Source organism: Pocillopora damicornis, chromosome 14, assembly GCF_964200805.1.
Source record: "Pocillopora damicornis chromosome 14, jaPocDami1.2, whole genome shotgun sequence".
Taxonomy (NCBI): domain Eukaryota; kingdom Metazoa; phylum Cnidaria; class Anthozoa; order Scleractinia; family Pocilloporidae; genus Pocillopora; species Pocillopora damicornis.
The window spans coordinates 13,414,347-13,434,759 of record NC_142683.1 but is presented as its reverse complement, the minus strand read 5'-3'; the positions used below and the strand labels follow the sequence as shown (position 1 = coordinate 13,434,759).

Here is a 20,413-nt window from a genome sequence, read left to right as displayed (position 1 = left end):
ATGGTAGACGAAACAAGGACGAATACTCCCAACACATCTGAGACCTTAAACATCGTAAACGTCGCCTTAAATGTGCCGCTGATGTTCATGGCGATTATCGGTAATGCACTGGTGCTGGTGGCTACGTTGAGGACTCCTTCGCTTCGTTCAGCGTCCATAATTCTTCTGTGCAACTTGACCCTTTCTGATCTTCTGGTTGGTTTTTTAGCTCAACCACTTTACATTGCCAGGGAAATAACCAGAGAGAGATCTCTGCGTCAGATAATGGAGACAGTAGCGTTTTCTGTGTGTGGTGCTTCACTTTCATCCATAACAGTTATTAGCGTGGACCGATTAATGGCTCTTCACTTTCACATGCGTTATTCATATGTTATGACTTTAAATCGCGCTATTTGTACATCTGCAGCGCTTTGGTTAATCTGTGTGGTGTTATCCCTTTCGACCCTCTGGCAGATGAATATTTTCCATTTTACTATAGTTGCCTCTATAATTGTTTGCCTACTGATTTGTACGATATGTTATATGAAAATTTATCGCATTGTTCGCCGGCATCAGTTACAGATCGCGATTCAAACTAAACAAGTGGCGAAGGAAACTTCAAAAAACGCTGAAGGACATGAATTGAACATCGTGAGATCGACTAAAAGTGCCAAAAACACTTTTATTTATTACATGATGATGATATTATGTTACACGCCACTCTTTATTTCTATGTTTGTCTCCGCTTTTTTCCGTCAATACTGGAGAGACGAATTTTCTTTAGCGGAGACCGTAGCGTTTATGAACTCATCCATCAATCCTTTCCTATACTGCTGGCGACTTCGTGAACTTCGAAAGGCAGTTGTTAAGACAACTAAACAGATGTTACGGCTGCAAACAGAGTAAACTAGTTTTCGCCAAAATCTTTCACCGATTGTTGAGTCACGATATCTCGAGATTTCAAGACGAAATTGAGACAAGGTTTGGAATAAAAGGAGTCCCAGTCATTGAGAGTATACAGTTATCAAATAAATTTATAAAAGGTAGCGAGCCAAAGAATAGAAATATTGTAAACTGCAAAAACAGAACCCTCATGAAACCCCTTGGGAGACTGTACTAAGGGAAGCAGTTGTAAATACATTACTAAAGTTTAAAATATTCCGTTATCGATAATTCCCTTTTAAACCTGACCTAAACACAGTCTACGAAATCAATCGAATATTGTTCAACATATTTATTAAAAAAGTTATTAAATCAGTTTAAAATTGTCTCAGGTAATAAAAAAAAAGAAAAAAAAAAGGGAAAAACATCTGTCCATCCTTGTTTGATGTATCTTGAATAAAGACTACAGCAGTGTGGGAATATTTCAAGCTGGGTTCAGGAAGTACCATAGCTTTTAGCTAAGGCTAGTCGCAAGTTGGTTCCACGTTGATCTGCTACCAAACTAACCACAAGAAAGAATGTTCAATACTTTAAATTCAAACTCATATCAATTGAATCATATGAGTAGAGGCATAGAAGTATATAGTTACTGCCATTTTTATAACCACTGTTATCATCTATCAGCGTCATTAATTATCCTGCTCGTCAGAGAACTTACGTAATATTCCACCAGCAACGTATTTCCGTTTCCTACTACGTTTTTCTCGCGAAGTAATCTACCGACGAGCCTTAATTAAGGAGGAAACTAGGAATTACTAATGGGATATATAATATAGATATAAATACGCACGCATCGCTGCCACTTCATCTTGAATATAAAATTATAATTCATATGTAATTGTGTCATGAACAATTTTCTTATTACTTCCACTGATATGTCAATCCAGCTCAAAATGATGTTTTGCTCGTTTTTGTTTGTTTGTTTGCTTCTTACAAAATAGTGCCATTTGAGAGAGAGTATGAGAAAAAAATGAAAAGAAAAGAAAAAACAGCTTTACGTCAAAGGGTTCTTAATTACCGTCGTTTTACACAAAGCCTGAATAGACCTCATAGTTGGATTTTTCATCAGCAATTATCACCTAAGGCTGTATTTGATATTCACTTATACTCTATGGATGTTCCACTGACGCATATTCGCCGCAGCAAATGAACAGAGCGTTTTTTTTAAGCGTAATTATCTTGTAAACACGCGTTAGTAAGGCTGTGTTGACATAAAAACAGGTTGTTTTTAATAAGTTTCAGATGGCGACTTGACAGCACAGTGTTGCACGTAGCATAAATCAAAGAAAGAAATGAGGGAAAATAATAAAACTATAACATTTAGGAAGATTTGTATGCTAATTACTCGTCAGAAAAAAAGATCGACACTCCGCCAACTGATGCTGAGTCATCAAAAGAGTTCTTTGATGATGTCAAGCGCTTAAGTACCAGCGTATGTGTTGAGATTTGTGGCTTTTGGTGCATTTGCCAACGATAACCATTGAGGTGAAGTACTTACAGCAGAAAGGAAAGAATATTAGATCGCAAAAACAGGTATGGCGACGACAAATCAAACAAAGCACTTTGAAAACAACGATGGTGATTCTAGTCTAGAGACTGTCGAGATCATTCATTGTATTTTCAATGCTTTCCTTATTCCTATTTCCATTACTGGTAACGCTCTGGTTCTAGTTGCTATATTGAGATCCCCTTCGCTTCGTTCACCAAGCATAATTTTGCTCTGCTGTCTAGCTGTTTCCGATCTTTTTGTTGGAATCCTAGTACAACCAAGTTTTATCGTTTATCACCTAACAAAGAGCTCCAATTTCTACAAAGCAATGAAAGCAACGAGCTTCGTGGCATGTGGTGTTTCTCTGTGGACAATGGGTGCAATAGCCGTGGATCGGTGCATAGCTCTTCACTATCACCTCAGATACGTGCAGTTGGTGACAACTCGTCGTGCAATTTACCTTTCGACAACTCTTTGGATTGTTGCTTTTATCTTTCTATTCTTAACGCTATTGGAAAACCATGTCTTTGCTGTGACTGTGGCTGTTAGTACCGCCACTTGCCTATTGACCTGCCTGGCTTGTTACGTAAGAATTTATTTTATTGTTCGCCGACATCAGCTTCAGATCATGGTCCAACAAAGGGCAGTAGCAGGTAGTATCAATGGAAATAATCATAACATGCGAGAGTCGAGAAATACGGCAAAAAACACTTTTATCTTTTACATTGTACTGATAATGTGTTATACACCTCTATCAGTTACTTGGTTAGTTGTAGCGATTTCCCCAACTTACAGATGGCCAATGGAATGGATCGTGGCCGACACTTTGCTGTTCATGAACTCATCAATCAACCCGTTTCTATACTGTTGGCGTCTCCGCGAGCTTCGAGAGGCAGTTGTAAACATGGCAAAGCAGATATCTTGCAAGTAAAATTAATGAGTCTAACAACTATAAAGATGCAAAACAAACTACTCTAATTTGTAAGATTTAGCCCTAATTTGTAAGCTTTAGCGGTCTTTTGTGTCGCTACATCGGTATATGCTTTCCTACCTACTGAGTTTGCCACTTTTGGGTGAAAACGGCAAAATTATTTCACGCGTCGATTAAACTGGCTTCGTGTATAAACACAAAGATGAATGAGACATCGAAGTATTTTCACTCTAATGGTACTATGTGTAAAAGGTAAATAGCATTAGTAATAGTAGTAATAGTCGTCCAAAACATTCCTATTAGATTTTTATTCTTATTGTATTCGGTAGACTACTTTATTAATCAGGGCTTCCTTGCAGTCAGTTTATTAATTTTATAAAGCTGGTTTCCTATGGTATGCGTCGAGGAAAAGAGGAGTTTCCAAATGCACAGCTTGAATTTTTGGCTAATTAACTTAAATGCACTCGTCGTTAAAATCGGTCGCAAGTCAAACCGATTCTTTATCTCAACATATCAAAGACAAAGGCATCCAGCTCATCACTGGATCATGTTTCTGTGACGAGGTACTTCTGTCTCATATCCACTGAGTTTTCATTCTCTATGATCCATTCTGGGGAAGCGGCATTATATCAAGAAAATTCGACAATAACATTAACAGATCGGTCGTTATTTTTAATATCCTATCGCAATTTAGCTGTAACGATGGGAAGCTAACAAAATTATACGTCTCTGGTCTCTCACTGACTTTCTCTTAGTAGAGCTAATTTGTGATCACGGCTAGATAGTTTTCTGTATTGTTTCTGACAAACAATAAAACAAGATAACTAGCATATCGTAGACCATATCGGAGTTCCTGAAATCCTTATTTTCAAGTTGAGGGTTATAAGTCAATCTTTATTATAGAAGTCGCATTTTGCAGATGTAGTCTTGCTTTGAAAGTGAAGATTTAGGAATTCAACCTCATCTCTCACAGTGGCCTGATAGACTCAGTCCTGATTTTATTAACGTAACCAAGACGAATTGAGTTCTGAAGTTTGGTAGGTTGATTGTCTTTTTCAAGGCAACAGATGTGAAATTAACTCCAGGAAACCAATTTATATGAATGTTTTTTTGGCTTGATGTCCACCAGCACTTCAGCACCCGTTGACACTTGAGCGTAACATGTGCCTATGCTAAAGTTAAAATTTTGGAGAAACCAGAAAGGCGAACGCAATGCAGAGTAAATTTTTATAAATCATATTTTCCAAAAAAAAGCGCCAGTGAAAGACCATTTCAATAACTTATTTTCAAGGAAAAAAAAGTGATAGATGCATTTTAAGTTTTTACTCTATAATCAAGATAAATTATTTTTGCACGTCAGCAAACAGGTTTGCAGATCGAATTTAAAAGTGACTATGCAAATTCGTCCGTGTGTGAAGAGATTGCATGTTCTATGAAATCTATAAATGGGAGCCAAGACCAAATTTGCCAAGAAATATTTCGAGACGTAAGCGTTATTCAAAACAGTTCTTGCTTTGCTGTTTGAAGCGAAAAACGTACAGATTTCTTGAATGTACGAAACCCACGAAGTAGAATTCAGTCTGCTTGGATCGTTGTTTACTTGATTTCATGGCCAGACAATTGCGCAGCGTTAAGTTGAAAATTCTTAAAGTTCTACGTTTTGACACAAAATCTCCCGATTGAAAAATACTTTTTGGACATCTCATTACTCAAACAAAATATTTATGGGGCCTCGGAATCTTCAAATTAGCGCAAGGCCTTGCTTGGCCCTAATTTGCATCGCCTCGGAGAATCGTAGTTTTATTGATTCGAAAGCCTATTTTGTCGCTGTTAAGACGTTGATGTCCATTATTTTCCAAGCAGACTCAAATGACTCCTAAGTTTCAGTGTGGTGCAACCTACACGAAAGGTTCACACCGTGAAATACTGGCCTGTGAGAGTACAACACCTCGCTGTAACCCGCACTTAGAAGACAAGCCGACTCTAGGAAAGCCACCGTGTGAAATCTAAGCAACAAAGATGAACGAATAACTTGATAAAAAACGATCTTCGACAACGTTTTACATCCATAAATACATATGGCCGCTCTCCGAGGCTTATGTAACTACTGCAAACTATCCTCGACTATCGCCAGTGACTGGGAACGTGGCTCAGTAAACCGAGTGACAAGCGTTCTGTTCACCGTGAAAAACCCCGGAAAAAATATCCCGGGCCATGACATAGAGTGGTTTATATGTTGTGTAAGCCACACGAAAAACAAAATGTTATGTTGTACTAATTCACCAAAAGAAAAAATGAACCATATTGTCACAAAAAAAAAATAGCAAACAACGAAAAAGTAAACTTAATAATCATCTCCCTATTGACACGTCGACACAGTATGACAATAATTTCCCGAGAGATGAGAATTGCTTTTAGTGTGTAACTTTTGTTTTATTAAATTCGTCTCGATCAATTATTACTTCGAAAATTAGACAGGTATACCAATGCAGCAACTTTTAACAAGCACTAAAGTTTTCGTCATCCAAAGTCTCGTATCCGTTCGGAAAATCTCCTCTCCAATTGCCACGTTTTTCCTATGCACCGTGCTTCGTGCAAAGTACTTCGAAGGAACCCAGACTCGCCACGTTTGATTCCTTAGTGTTCACTTTAAATGAATAGAGTGTTTCCGAGTTGTAACATGATCTTTGCTTTCAAACCATCTTTATTATGAAGCAAATAGAACTAATTTCCCGAGAGGTCTGCTTTAGAAAGCGCGAGGGTTTACAATTCGGAATTGATTCCAAAGATCGCACGGACCTGATCATCTATCCAGTTGACGATTAAGAAATTATTATAGCTCATATAGCTCCCAATAAAAATTAAAAAAGAATAACATTAAGGATTTAATCAAAATTTGTATAAAGAGCAATCAGTGATGCACCCTAAAACCAAAGTCTAACAAAGAGCGCTTAAGGAAGAGAATATTTTCAGACAATATCTTGCTGATCAGATTTTCATTTGAGGAAATGATTCGTAATTAAACTCAGAGGATGTTTCAGGAAATTATTGATAATGTTGACAGACAAAAGAATTGAAATTGTCAGAGGAGCCGTCTAAGTTCAAATCTCTTGGAACCACCTGCCATGCTTTTTCCCCTGGTGAGCTAGACGGGCGATTCATCACTTTAGTTTCGCGATGAGGCTCGAGGATCAATACCACTCCCGACAGTGAATTCAGGCTACTACTTCGAAAACCTACCTCATGGTGATGTAATTACAAGGATACTTTTGTGGGCAAGTCGCAGTTATCAAATAAATCAGTACTCATCAACGCGCTCAAAACGGGTTTTGAATGAACAAAAGCAATCCTTGAGTTTGCTTTTCTCTGAGGATGTCAAAGAAAGGAAATAAAGGGTGAATAGGAAGCATAAACGTCAAAAACACATAACAAATACAGCCATTACTTTTGCATGTAAATTGTGTCTATCTTAAGGTAGTAGGGTAAATTGTGACAAAGCGAAGGATGGCTGGTAAACTCGAGAGATACTTTTCATGTAAAAATACAAGTCCTGAAATCATCGTCATCATCAACTGCGTCCTCAATGCTCCCCAGATTTTCATAACTATCGTTGGAAACACCCTCGTGCTAGTCGCCGTGTCAAGAACACCTTCGATCGGGTCACAGGCCACGATTATGCTCTGCAGCCTGGCTGTCTGACCTTCTTGTCCGCTTGATGGTGCAACCGGCTTACTTCGCTTCTTACCAAACAAAAACGTTTGCTGTTCTCGAGGCAACAAGAGCCATTGACTATTTTGCAAAAGGTGTCTTACTCCTCATTATGACAGCTGTAGCCGTGGATCGCTTCGTAGCTATCCATTATCACTTGCGATATCCGCAATTGATGACCAAAAGGCGCGTCGTTTATCTATTGGCAGGCCTTTGGATTATCACCGTCTCGTTATCTTCTTCAGGCGTTCTTGATAAGAATGTTTATGGTTCACTATTTCTATTTCTATAGCTTTTTCCCTTTTCACTTGCACCATTTTCTACACAAAAAATTGATTGCGTCGTTCGATGGCATCAGCTGACCCAAGATCTGATTGCTACCTCTCCCCTCTAGCAGCTACACATTTCCTTGCAAATCAGTAATGAGAATTTAATGTAAGATCAAGATAACAATTTCTACCTAATAAATTGTAGTTTTCTCTCAGTATCTGTTTGCAGGATTTGCAGGATAAAGTATGGATATTATAGGGAGAAGTTCCATGTTAATCACCTCTGGGAGGGTTACAATTTACAAAGGAATGTTTCGCGGGCTAAATTTTATCTGATAGGTCAACAACTGAAGATGTTGTTACCGGAAACGCATAGGAGAGTTCAACCCTGGACATCAATTAATAATCAGGGCTCCCCCTGACTGCAATGGACACTTTTTGAAATAATCACATTTACGTAAATCCCCATAGGAGCTGAGAAAAAAGAAAGACGAAAAACTGATATTTATAGACATTTCCCAAAAAAGCTGAATAAAGTAGTGTGCTTAGAAATAAGATAATTTTTAACACCATTTCACTTAGATTTCCCTCACACACGAGGAGAACCGATTTGTAATTAAATTTGAAAGGCGTTTCGGAAATGTTTTTTGGTCTTGAAGGAAGTAAAGCAAATATTTTTTTCCTAAGAAGTCGTTCTAATATAAATAAAAACCTCACGCCATGTGCAATACATTTTCTTCCTTTCATCTAATGTATGCATTTATATTTTGTACAATTGGTTTCATTACGTGATTAGGACCTAAAGTAGTCAGGACGGTGGCGCCAAGGAAGACTTTGATTGAAAAATGAATTTCTGCCTTAAATTAGAACTTCAAAAATGGCTGCATGTGTTTACCGTCTCATACCGCGCCACACCTCAACTTCAGCATAACGTATAAAAGAAGCGTAAAGTTCCAAATGGAAATTAAAATAATTTGCAGTCGCGGTTTCGGTTCACAAACGACGCAAATTGCGGTGATTTCACGTTGTTGTTTTGCATAGAACGGCTAAGACATTTACACAACTTTAAAACGCACGCGCTGAGCCATTGTTCTGCCAATTAGTTATTTTGTTTTACCAACTCTGCCCCCAGTAATGAATTCAAATTGCTGCGTGAAAAGCCTGCTTAGAAGAGTTTACGGAAAGAAGATTGTCATCGATGAGCAAATAGAAATGAACATTTACGAATGAACTGAAGTCTCACTAGAAAATGTCTTTCGGGTCAAATTTTGTCTTATTGCTAAATGAAATCTTCTATCGCAAATAGGGAAACGTATGCGTGCTGTTTACAGAAATTATGCACGATTGAGTATTGATCAATGCGATAAGAGGAGGGTGCAGCAATTAAAAACAGACTCAAAGTGGCAGGTGAACATGACAGAAATACATCTTAAGGGCCCTATGAAGCTTTGGGGCAATATCTTCCATCTGGAGTTGTGATCGTGTCCATTGGAGCAATACTAACAACAGGACACTGCTACAAGAGAGCAGACGAGAGCTAAAATGGCTGGTGAATTTGAGAGATACTTTTTAGAGAAGAATGACAGTCTTAAAACCATCGTTGAGCTAAACTGTGTCCTCAATGTTCCCCTGATGTTCGTAACCATGTCTGGCAACACTTTTGTGCTCGTAGCTGTAATGAAAACACCTTCACTCCGTTCGCCAAGCACAATTATGCTATGCAGTTTGGCTGTGTCTGACCTTCTCGTTAGCTTGGCAGTTCAACCACTCTACGTTGCTTCATATCTATTGAAAAATTATTCTGTTTTCGAGGCAACGAGGACATTGGGTTTTATTGCAAGTGGTGTCTCTCTATTCACCATGACAACAATAGGGGTGGATCGGCTCTTAGCTCTTCATCTTCACTTGCGATACCCACTACTAATGACTCAAAGACGTGCCATTTATCTATTGGCAGCTTTATGGATCATTGCCGTCTTGTTATCATGTTCAGCTTTTCTCAACAAAATTGTCTACGAATATACTATCACCGTTTCTATTTCTATCTCTCTTTTCACTTGCGCCGTTTCTTACGTCAAAATTTTTTGCATCGTCCGACGACATCAAATACAGATAAAAATTCAAGAAAAAGCGGTAGAAAGTTTGAATTCTGGAAAGAATCAAGAAATCCAACGCTCGAAGAAAGGTGCTGAGAACGCTTTTGTTTATTTCATTGCAATGATTTTATGTTACACACCTTTGTTTATTAGCATGTCGATATCAGTTGAACTTTGGAAAATTGAGTGGATCTTAGCAGATACCTTAGTTTTTATCAACTCATCCATCAATCCATTTCTCTACTGTTGGCGCCTTCGAGACCTTCGAGCGGCAATTTTAAAAACTAAAAGGAAGTGCTTTTGTCAAACGATAGAACAAAATTAAGCAAAGGGATTAGCGAATTAATGGTTAGGCGTCAATTCGCAACAATGAAGTCAGCCAAGTTTTTTTGTATTCGTAAGACGTAGATTAAGGGGTCTTTTCAACGATAAGTGACACCTTGAAAGCGCACAAATCCGCTCCCTAAACACAGTGAAAACAACTAATTGCACTGTACTACGCTGTAAATAAATGACTTGAAGTCACGATAAGTTTTTTGGGCAGTTAATAAAGAAGTTTATTGACTTTCGCAAGATCAAACCCTTATAAGCGACAGCTTGTACACATTTGACGCAAAATTTCTATTAAATCCGACAAATTACGTTCAGCAACATTTTGAATAAACCCATATTACTCCGGTAACACTTTTGAGCGGCAGCCGCAACCTTTGAACTGTTTACGTATTTTTATTACACCTTTAACACCCACCGACCTAGATAACTTAGGTGTATGTTGTGATCGATGTGGCAGTTTTCATGCAAAAGTTATGTTTCGTTTCTGGAAATATTCTCTCAGTTTGATTCAGCCAGCTTCAGACCAACAGATAAAAAACCAAAGCTTTTGAGGCTTTCATGTTTTTAGGCCAAACACTGGCCGAGAGCGTTTGTGATCAATTTATTGAAATTGGATGGTTCTTTTCACTTTTAGCAATCGCGCCTCAACACACAGATAGCATAAATCATGCTATCAAAATCTTTTCAGATTTTAAGTCTAAGAGTTTCACGACTCATCATATTTCGTTGGCGTTCCATTAAATCATTTGCAATCCAGCCACAAAATAAGACAGTGAAAGCAGTATAACCAAGACAGGATAATATATACTTATTGAATGAGTTTGGTCGTGCCGGAAGGGAAAATATTTGGCGCGAGGTCATGACATATGGACTGAACGCAGTATTTCATCTTATGACCATTAAGTGTTGAAAACTTCTCAAATTTTGTTTCAACCTTAACAGGACTCGATAGACGGGTGCAGACGAGAAAGCCACAAAAAATATGCTACGATAAACAAATTAAAAAAAAAAAAAAAACACTTTTTCCCGAGTATTTTTCGAGTTAGTGCAAGAAACTCACAAGTAATCGAAAAACGCATCTTTTTTTATTCTTTTCGTTTTTCCTTGAATTGAACACGAGAAGAGAAATTCCATATCTATAAACAGCCATGTATTATTTTGTTTAATTTATAAAGACAATAGCCCTTTACTGACATGAAAAGAAAGTAGATTTTATTGATGAATGAAGAAAACAAGGTCTACAATACCCGAGAAAAGATCGTCACTACCGGCAAGCGATACTAATTTTTAAGTATTTTAGTGGCCTTAATCCGAGAAAATTTCGTTAAAAGACCATGGATTGAAAATGGTGAAGGCTTGGTGATTCATTCATTCATCAACCGGACAGAGTGGCCCAAAAGGCGAGTGATGAGTAAGCAGCTGATTGGCATCGATAGGGCTGGAAATCCTTGTGCAACACTTCATTTTATGTGATAAAGCTTTATTCTCTCCTTTTATTACTCTTTTCAAAAGAAAATCGCAACGAAAAATTGCGACTGAAATATTTATCTCCTACGGCAAGTTATTATTATTATAATTATTATTATTATTATTATTATCATTACGTCTAAAAACGCAATAGCTAATGGAGATGACCATAAGATGACTCTGAAGGTCGCGCACCGTATCTGAGTACCAAATTGATAGGCATTTCCGGCATGCCCTCTTCCTGTTTTCAAAGGAAGGTAAGTCCGGTTTTGCTAATGTGCACAAAAATGTAACTGTCATTGAAAGATCTGGAACCCGCAAATATTCGATTTGAATGATCGTTGAAGTGCTCAAGCAAGACATATCTTGAAATAGCAAGTTAGAAGTACCTACAGTTTGGGTTGTCGAAATTGCAAAAATCTTGACTTTTAGTTGACATAAATTGAACGAAGTAATGCGTTCGTCTTTAATGATGCTCCGTTCACCCTTTAACTCCCACGAGTGACCGAGACAGAATATCTCCTCACAATATCAACACGGAATCAAGCAGACAAGTGAGGAGAATAAGGATGAAAACTCAATTAGTGGACTATAAGTCGATCCAATACCAAATTGAAATCATAAGTATTTTAAGGCGGAAAGTAAGGAAAATTACCAATGAGATGTTGGGAGTGAGAGGGTTAACCGAAACTATATCCTGTAACCCTTATCGTATATTAATATTCTTAACTAGTACAACAAGTTCTTTAAAAAAAAATAATAAAAAATGGAATCGTTAGTGAAATCGGAGGCATTTTCACTTTAAGTAATTGAGATTTTGATTGCGATAGAGAAGAATACATTCTAAATGTCAAATTATTAACGCGAGTAATTTCACCAGGCAAGAATCGTATGGAACTACCGGCAAGTTTTTGTTCCTCTCATAAAACGAATATGCATTTTTTCTTTTCAATTAGTGTTTACGACAGGAAACAAATTTTCCCCTCGATATCTAATACAGACTTTGGCACTGGGTTAACAATAAAAGAAACAAATTGACGGTTGTATACGTTATGTATGGAAATTATGCAAAGAAAAGACGAAAAAAAAAAAAAAAAGAAAAAAAAAAAGGAAAACGCCAGCATTTCATTCCAGGTTTGTGAAACAGACGCTTCCATTTAGAACAATAGGAAAGGAAGACCTTACTAAGAAATGGGCAGAGCGGCGAATAGTTGGTGAGTTATATTTTACCTTTTTTTCATTTTAGCGAAACATTTGGTACTCTTTTCCGCTTATTAATTTATGCAAATAAAAGTATGCCAATACTCAATTGGACATATGTTGCATTATGCATTCACATACGAGGTTATCTTTTAACCGAATTTAACGCGTCTTTAAATCATCTCCGCCAAGATGGCAATTGCAAGTAACTTTGGAACTAACCAGTCCCGCAACCAGGAGAATAGTTCCGGATTAGGGACCATTGAAATCGCAAACTGTATCCTTAACGCTCCTCTGATGCTCGTATCCATCATTGGCAACGTTTTGGTTCTTGTCACCATATTGAGGACTCCATCGTTCCGTTCGCCATCCATGATTTTCCTCGGTAATTTGGCTGTTTCAGACCTTTTTGTTGCCCTTTTCGCTCAACCGATTTACATTTTGGCTTACATGTATACAACAGGAAACAATCATCTTGGCCGAGCAACTCATGTCATGGGGTTTTCTGTTTGTGGAACCTCTCTTTCGACAATAACAGCTTTAGCCGTTGACCGAGTGTTGTCTCTTCATTATCATATGCGATATCCAGATTTTGTGACAACACGTCGAGCCTTGTGCACTTCAGCCACTCTTTGGTCCATTCACGTGCTGATCTCCTTGTTATCAACTCGGTCAAAGAAAATGTATTACTTCGCTGCAACCGTTTCCATTTCAATATGCCTTTCAGTTTGCAGCGTTTGTTTCATCAAAATTTACAGAATTGTTCATAAGCATCAGTTGCAGATCAACATTCAGCAACAGGCGGTAGAAAGATTGAATGAAGCCTTAGAAAATAATCAGAGGGTGACAAGATCCGAGAAAGGTGCCAAAAACATTTTTATCTACTACATTGTGATGATTACGTGTTACACCCCTTTGTTTTCTGCATATTTAACATCAGGTATTCCACAAATAAAATATAGATTTCGATGGACCTTTCCAGTAACCGTAGCATTTTTTAACTCTTCAATCAATCCGACACCGCGAGCTCCGAAAGGCAGTCTTGAAAACTGCAAGGCTAATTTGTTTCAAGGGACAGATTGAAACTAACTAACACCACAATATGCTTAAGGACGCATGAAGCCTCACGTTAAAGAAAACTTTAGCAAGAGCTAGTTTCACTAGAGGAGAGCTTCCCTTTGTTTAAAATGGATAAAGCGGCATAAGTTCTGTTATGAAACGCCTGTTTGTGTATAATGTTGAAGGTAGAAGTTTGTTATCATCAAGAAAAAAGGGAAGAAATGGTAAAATAAAACATATTTATACAAGAGCTCTACCTAATATTGTTAAATTCTTAAGTTTGAAACCCAAATGACGTACTTTTCTACTACAGATCGAGTTGCTGTATTAACGTGATGAAATTTCATAATATTATACATAGACTTCGAAACTACAACTTAAATTTATTGCACTTTTTTTTTTTTACACTCTCTGCATGGGTTTGCATTGAGTTTCTTGAAATTACAAAGCAATATAGACTCACTAAGGTAGATCAAATCCCTAAATTAATTATTCAACGAGTTATTAGGTAAGTTAATGAGGGACATCGCTTTGTTCCAGAACTATTCATTTCCTTTTAAATTTCAAACAAACAAAATGCACTATGCGGGCTCCTTAGCATATCAATTAAATTTCCTTTGACATTAGCCTATGAGTTTGAAAGAACAGCTGCCTAAGAGCAAAACAGCGTCTTTATCTGTCCGCTTAATTACAGAACTACAGAGACACATTTCAAGTTTGAACTTTTAATGGTTCATTTAATTCTAACTTCTTTGCCGCTAATGTGATCATCAAGTGATAAACAAAAACCTATGTTAACAGCTTTTGTTATTTACTCACCTAGAAAGTTACTTTTAGAACTTAAGAATACTAAGTGAAATCGTTCGGTTAAATTGCAGCTTAGGATAATAGAGAATTTTTTTTTTTTTTTTTTTTTTTTTGCTGGTCGCAATAATTATTTGTCTGGTGGTTTTCTTTGCATACTGATAAAAGTATATAGCCTGTGTGCAGCCATACCCTCCTGCCAGCCCGCAAGGTGAAACGAAAGCGAGGGAACGTCTACGCAAACTTTACACTAATCGTGACATCACTCTAATTCATGCAAAATAATGTCACTAAATATTTTTTTTGGCAAAGCGGCACGTGTTAGCGTGAAGGTTATCGAGATAAATGAATCTGTAAATGATGGCCCATTTTTTTGGGTGATTTTCAATTCAGCGTCCGAGTTCAAATATATAAATTGGTTTAGGATATAGAGAAAGATTAAGAGCGATTTTTGGTATAGAGTAAGAAGAGGACGATGCTCGATTACCACCGCGCTTACGAAGCTAGATTTCAACGTCCACGCGGTTTCTGATTGCATTTGTAAACAGTGCCACTGTCGTCGATTAAAGTTGGATCATTTGCCGCAGAATCTCAAGGTATTTAGATATTTCTTAAAGAGATAGTTACGCTGCAAGCGTGAAGAAAGAGCGATTCTTTTCTCAGTCAAAAGAATTGCTGCAAGAAACAAGCAGCTTAAATTCAATAGCTTTGTAGCGTGGTTCGCAAAGAGACCAAAAGTTGAAGGCGGACAATCCTCTTGGCCCAAGTACATTAAGATAGTGCACCTGGTCTTCTGGGAGAGCTTTAACGAGCGGCACAATAAATATAGTGACCGGCTTCTTCTAGAGAAGAAAGGCGATCGATCACTGGCGTTGCTTGATATATCATATATTTTCCATAGCCATTTTCCGTAGCCAGTTGGTAACGAAATGGAGACATTGTTACCTTCGAAAAATATATCTGTGGCTTTCTGCTGTTCTTCTTGAAATGTCGCTACTCCAGAAGTCGCAAAATTTGTCTCACAACCCCGTCGTAAAGTGCTGTTGTCTGAAGAGTTGACCGTGAAAGCATTTTTTTCACCATCTTGTTAGTTAGTATGAATGTAAATTACCAACTCTAGCCAATCAGAATTGACGAAAGAATCGGCAAAAGAGGTTAACCAATAGAAGGTCATTATACATTTTCTTGCCAAAGAGTGACGTCACGGAACACGATTAGTGTCAGGTTTGCGTAGACTTTCCATCGCCTCCGCTTCACCTTGGTGGAAGGGGGGGGGGGGGAAGGGTACGGCTACACGTAGGTTAGTAAGTGCAGGGAAAAAGCAGGCATATATGGTTGTACACTTTAAGGTCCTCCAGTGACGAGGGTGATTGGACCAACTTTTGTCAGTTATCTCAACAGTGAAATGTAAGTTATCTCCACTACTCAAGACAGAGATGGGCAATCATAATGAAGAACGGCCTTTGTTTAACCTTACACGTGCATAATTCAACGGGTATAGCCGTAAATCAGATACAAGATGAAACGATGACAAACTTATCGGCAACCACCTCTTCGGGAAATAACGCGGGAGAGACGTTTCGTCCAGGGACTACTGTCATCGTGAATAATGTCCTTACCTTTCCAATGATGCCAATGTCCAACATTGGAAATTTGTTGGTGCTAAGTGCCGTAAAGAAAAACACTTGACTTCGCTCTCCTTTCATATTGCGCATGAACTGTCAAATAACTTATGACCTTATAACTTATCTTTTGGCACGCGGAGTTTCCCTCCTTGGGATGACTGCCATAAGCGTGGATCAATTTTTAGTTCTACATTACATCACGTGCGGTATAACTAAACAATGTCTGCAAATCGAGCCACGCAAGTATCCCTCGGTCTTTAGTTTATTGGCTCTCCCGTGGCAATATCAATTTATTGGGAAGGTGTTCGTTACTTATACCTGGTTGTTTCTATTTTGGCTTGCCTCACCATGTTTTCCCTTTGCTACGTAAGAATTTACCGAGCTCTTCGTCGCAATCAACTATAGATTCATGATCAAGAACGAACCGTGCAGGAAATTTAACATGGAAGTTATCTATTCCTTCTCTGAAAAGTACCAAAAATACTCTTACATACTTCGTTGTTATCCTCGTGAGCTAGTATGTCTTTACCTGTTTGCATGAAGATATTGAGTATGGCTCCTTCCCTCTAGACAAAGCCATGGAACATAACTGATGCTTTAGCCTTCATAAACTCGAGCATTAATTGGCTCTTATACTCTTGGCACCTTCACAAGCTCCAGAGGGCAGTTTTCAGAACAAAAAGACATATGTTATGCCAAAAACCTGACGAGAGCTTACTATTTAGGGCTATAAATGTCAGTAACTATGCTAGTAATTATACCATATGACAAGAGTTTAGCTCATATAGCTTGATTCAGCTATTTTCCATTCTTTTTACCTCTTTCATTTCTTCAGTAGAGTCCCTCGAAAGTCAAACCAGTTTCATATTATGATAATAGAAATAATAATCATGAAAAGCTGTTGCAAAGAAGAGATAAGGGAAAAAATCGACATTTGTTGCAGAAAGTTAATTAAACGGAATATTAGAGTAGTACGAACTATAACTGTATTTATTTATTATTTATTTATTTATTTATTTATTATATAGCAAGGGTGCCAATTTTTAAACCAAAACAATTATAACAGAATGTGTTTCGGACCAACACGAATTTATAACAAAATTTGAAAGCACCTGCGCAAATATACTAAGAAAATTGATCGGCTCAATTTTTCACTTCGCCTTCGGCCAAAAATTGTTAAATATTTACACAAAAAACTCTTAGACCTTCAAACCTTCAAGGCGTGATTACGGTGCTGTTGTATGCCTGAAATTTCCAAAGTGATTCAGATGTAAAAGGACTTGAAACATCGGGAGGCCACAGATCAAGCACTCAAAACCTTTTCTAATCCATTCAAAGTTTTCTGTTTTCTTTTCAAGCTTCGTGTGGCATTATAAAGACAATAAAGGAAATTATAGTATTTAGCGGAAGGTTAATGTATTGCATTAGCGACCTGCAAATCTTGTTGAATTTCGTTTGGTGCAGACACTTCGTTTTCAAAAATAGTTCCATATGGTGATCCCTTAAGGTTAAACGTCAGTTTCGTATACGTTTGAAAGAGCATCAAAAAGCGGTTTTCTTTTGCAAAAAAGAAAATTCTGCTTCATCGGAGCACACATGCCTAACTAATTATACAATTGGGTGGGATAAGTCTAAAATTATCACCACTACTCGGCGTTACCACCAGCGCCTTTGTTTGAAAGCTTGGCATATTAACTCCGCCCACGGTCCTTTAAATCGTGATGATGGCGGCTTCCTGAAAAAGGCAGCTAATTAGTGATCATATAAAAGGATCTCTCGTTGCAGCGTTTACATCACCCCTGACGAAGGCACTAGACAGGAGTGTCGAAACGTTGGGTCTATGAATTGTAACTTCTTCGGTTACATTTGTTAAATCTGTAAACCAGAGTAGCATCAAACCATGTTCGATTGTCCACCTGGTTGCCATGTGAACTTTAATATATTATAATTCATATTGTTCAATAGGGATTTCTGTTTACGTTTAGAGACAACGTTGAAATTCATTTTCACGGACATGAAATGTTGCAATCAAAGAGCCGACACAAAAACCGACTCTGATTGGTCATTGGTCTAATCTTGAGTGCAAGGAGATTTGACATGGCTTAACCTCTCAACTCTCAGATCAAATTTATAATTCTCCTTACTGTCAATCATACAATTCTTATAAAGTTAGTTCAGAGAATTTAGTATTGGGTCTACTAATTATCCCCAAATTGATATTTTTCTTTATTCTCATCACTTATCTGGTTGATATTATATTGATATTGTAAAGAGAAATTCTGTCTTGGTCTTTCATGGGGGTTAAAGTTTTAACTACTTTGCTACATTATCGATACAGAGTTAAGCGACAGAGTTCTTAACATTGCGCAAAAGAAGTCCAGCTCCTGCAATGTCAGATACAGGATTTCTAACTACGAGAACACGGAGATCGATTTAGTTACAGTCCGGTGACATCTGGTAATAAAACCTATTTCATTATTTGATGTAATGTGATTAAAATGATCCCAAACAGTATTTTGAACCTGGAAGAGTGATATAAACGGTCCAGTTTTACACAAGTGGAAATTCTTTAAAGTTGCTATCGATGTCAAAAAACGAAAAAAGAAACCTAAATCAAAACAAAAATACAAGTACTTAAAATGAGTGCTAAGCAATTAACAAAGAAAAATTTGTTCCATGCATTAAAAAACGTTTGAACTGTAGAATTTGTTTGCAGTCAGCTGCCTTGAGCTGTTCGATTTTTAAATAGGAATTTTTAAATCTAGTGTCGTCAGTGTGTGGAACACACAGGTTTATCAGCGCGTATGTTCTTATCTGTTTGCTGCAGCGATGCGTTTCTCGGCGAAAACAGATAATAGTAGGGATATGGTTTATATTCGCTGAGCCATTCCGTAGAGGGGCGAAGGGTTGAACTCACGCATGACTTCTGCACGGTATTTGAAGAGCTGGGGTAAAACTTCCCCTGAGGAAAAGAGTGACGTTCCCCAACATATGGATAATCAGCGAATCTTGTTGCACCTGATCCAAACGTACAAGGCATGGGACCTGGCTGCATTCTGTCCCAATGCAAACGTGGGCCACATCCTCTTTGGTCCTCAAGCGGGCAAAGCTCTCTCGAAGGGCGTTTACGAAAATCTCCCTTACTAAACCTGGCCATATATGCGGGATGGATGTGCCAGAAGCAGCTTTTGCCGTTGGCAGCAACGTCTCCTTTAACGAAGCATTCGTGCAAGGAAAGATTATGTCGAACTGTGTTTTTCCAACCAGCTCTGGAAACGGTGAACTCTGGATACATTTTCTCTATAACTTGATAAATCTGAGCGAGAGTCAGTCTTTTCTCGGGTGAGCGCAGAATAGCACTGGCGATTAGTGCCACATAAGTCATCGAAAATCGCTTAGATTTTGGCCGACCCGGAGCCACACCAGGGTGAAATCGTAGATCAAATTCTTCGTATCTCTTTCTATCTTGGTCTTCTGCCTTTTGCTGGATGCTTGCACACGGTACACAGCCAGGAGGAGCTGTTAAAAACGGGTTAACGAACGAACGGTCTCTCAATAACTCTGTTTCCAATGTCATTGGTCGGTTTTGCATCCAAGGAAAAGTGAACTCCTCTTTCAACCCAGGAAGGCTCTTGTAACAAAATGTGGGCTGCATTACAAGAGGGCGCTTTGATTCGGAAAATTTCTCAAGTCAGTTCCACCTCGACGCCACTTCAAATACAACAATGACTGAGAGAGGCACTTCGTCGGAATTTATTGGCCATGCCACTTCAATTCACAACGGGGGAAGCTGGAACAGAACCAAACAAAGAGAGGCGTTTAGCCGACCTTGCCGCCACTTCAATGGGTTACCGGTAACTTATTGTTCGCCCACTCCTGAATGGGTGACATCCCTTTTATTGAAAAAAGGCGCGTGACAATTTGGTCGAAGTACGAATTGAATTGTTTACCTTTAAAACAGCTTTTTAGGTCCGCACCATCTCAAAATGCACTGTATTATGTTATACAAATTGCTATTTTTTTTCCTCTTTTTACAAGGTAAGAATGCATACCTTTTCATTTTTTTGTTTTATTGAATACATCGTAAACAAAATACTACAAGAAAATATTCAGCGACAATAAGGTTGAGAAAATTTGAACAAGCGATTCCGTTTACTAAAATGTTTTAAAAGTAGCCATTTGTTCTTCGTGCTTCCGTGATTTCTCATCTCTCTATTATATTTTAATTGTAAGCTGTTTCTAAAAAGCATTGAATTCAAGTTTTCCGTGAAGTGACTAGAACACCCATCCCATGCAAATCCACATGCACTTTAACAGGAGAAGGCGTGGTGGTTCATCAATTATTCAGACTGCGGATACCACCAGTACGTTCGCAATAAATGAACCATAACACTTACATCTCCTAAAATTAACATCCTTGCACAGCTATAAGTAAAGCGTCCATGTTATTCCACATCATTTTTGAAAATCTTACTAATGGAACCTTCATTAATGATGGATTTGTTACACTG

The 20,413-nt window shown here is 38.0% G+C and overlaps 5 protein-coding genes across 5 annotated transcripts; 4 read left to right on the top strand and 1 right to left on the bottom strand.

Moving 5' to 3' along the window:
* Positions 1 to 4,169, top strand: LOC113683772 (melanocyte-stimulating hormone receptor-like). Its single transcript, XM_027201054.2, has one exon. The coding sequence runs from the start codon at positions 1 to 3 to the stop codon at positions 883 to 885; it is 885 nt and encodes a 294-aa protein (XP_027056855.2). The 3' UTR covers positions 886 to 4,169.
* On the top strand, positions 2,457 to 4,444 carry LOC113683770 (melanocortin receptor 3-like). Its single transcript, XM_027201053.2, has one exon. It carries the CDS (start codon positions 2,457 to 2,459, stop codon positions 3,339 to 3,341), a length of 885 nt encoding a protein of 294 aa, XP_027056854.2. The 3' UTR covers positions 3,342 to 4,444.
* A 2,020-nt stretch (positions 4,445 to 6,464) lies between these two features.
* On the top strand, positions 6,465 to 9,937 carry LOC149034559 (beta-4C adrenergic receptor-like). The gene has a single exon (XM_089193093.1). The coding sequence runs from the start codon at positions 8,861 to 8,863 to the stop codon at positions 9,737 to 9,739; it is 879 nt and encodes a 292-aa protein (XP_089049219.1). The 5' UTR covers positions 6,465 to 8,860; the 3' UTR covers positions 9,740 to 9,937.
* A 2,412-nt stretch (positions 9,938 to 12,349) lies between these two features.
* On the top strand, positions 12,350 to 15,009 carry LOC113683785 (melatonin receptor type 1C). Its single transcript, XM_027201065.2, is given in 2 exon segments — positions 12,350 to 13,433; positions 13,435 to 15,009. Coding segments are annotated over 2 exon segments (900 nt in total). The 5' UTR covers positions 12,350 to 12,606; the 3' UTR covers positions 13,508 to 15,009.
* Positions 15,010 to 18,084: 3,075 nt separating this feature from the next.
* On the bottom strand, positions 18,085 to 20,413 carry LOC113683783 (forkhead box protein D1). The gene has a single exon (XM_027201063.2). The coding sequence runs from the start codon at positions 19,555 to 19,557 to the stop codon at positions 18,673 to 18,675; it is 885 nt and encodes a 294-aa protein (XP_027056864.2). The 5' UTR covers positions 19,558 to 20,413; the 3' UTR covers positions 18,085 to 18,672.

Excerpts from the sequence above, each read along its gene's own strand:
- LOC113683770 (XM_027201053.2), top strand. The coding sequence starts at position 2,457 with ATGGCGACGACAAATCAAACAAAGCACTTTGAAAACAACGATGGTGAT.
- LOC113683783 (XM_027201063.2), bottom strand. The coding sequence starts at position 19,557 with ATGCAGCCCACATTTTGTTACAAGAGCCTTCCTGGGTTGAAAGAGGAG.
- LOC149034559 (XM_089193093.1), top strand. The coding sequence starts at position 8,861 with ATGGCTGGTGAATTTGAGAGATACTTTTTAGAGAAGAATGACAGTCTT.
- LOC113683772 (XM_027201054.2), top strand. The coding sequence starts at position 1 with ATGGTAGACGAAACAAGGACGAATACTCCCAACACATCTGAGACCTTA.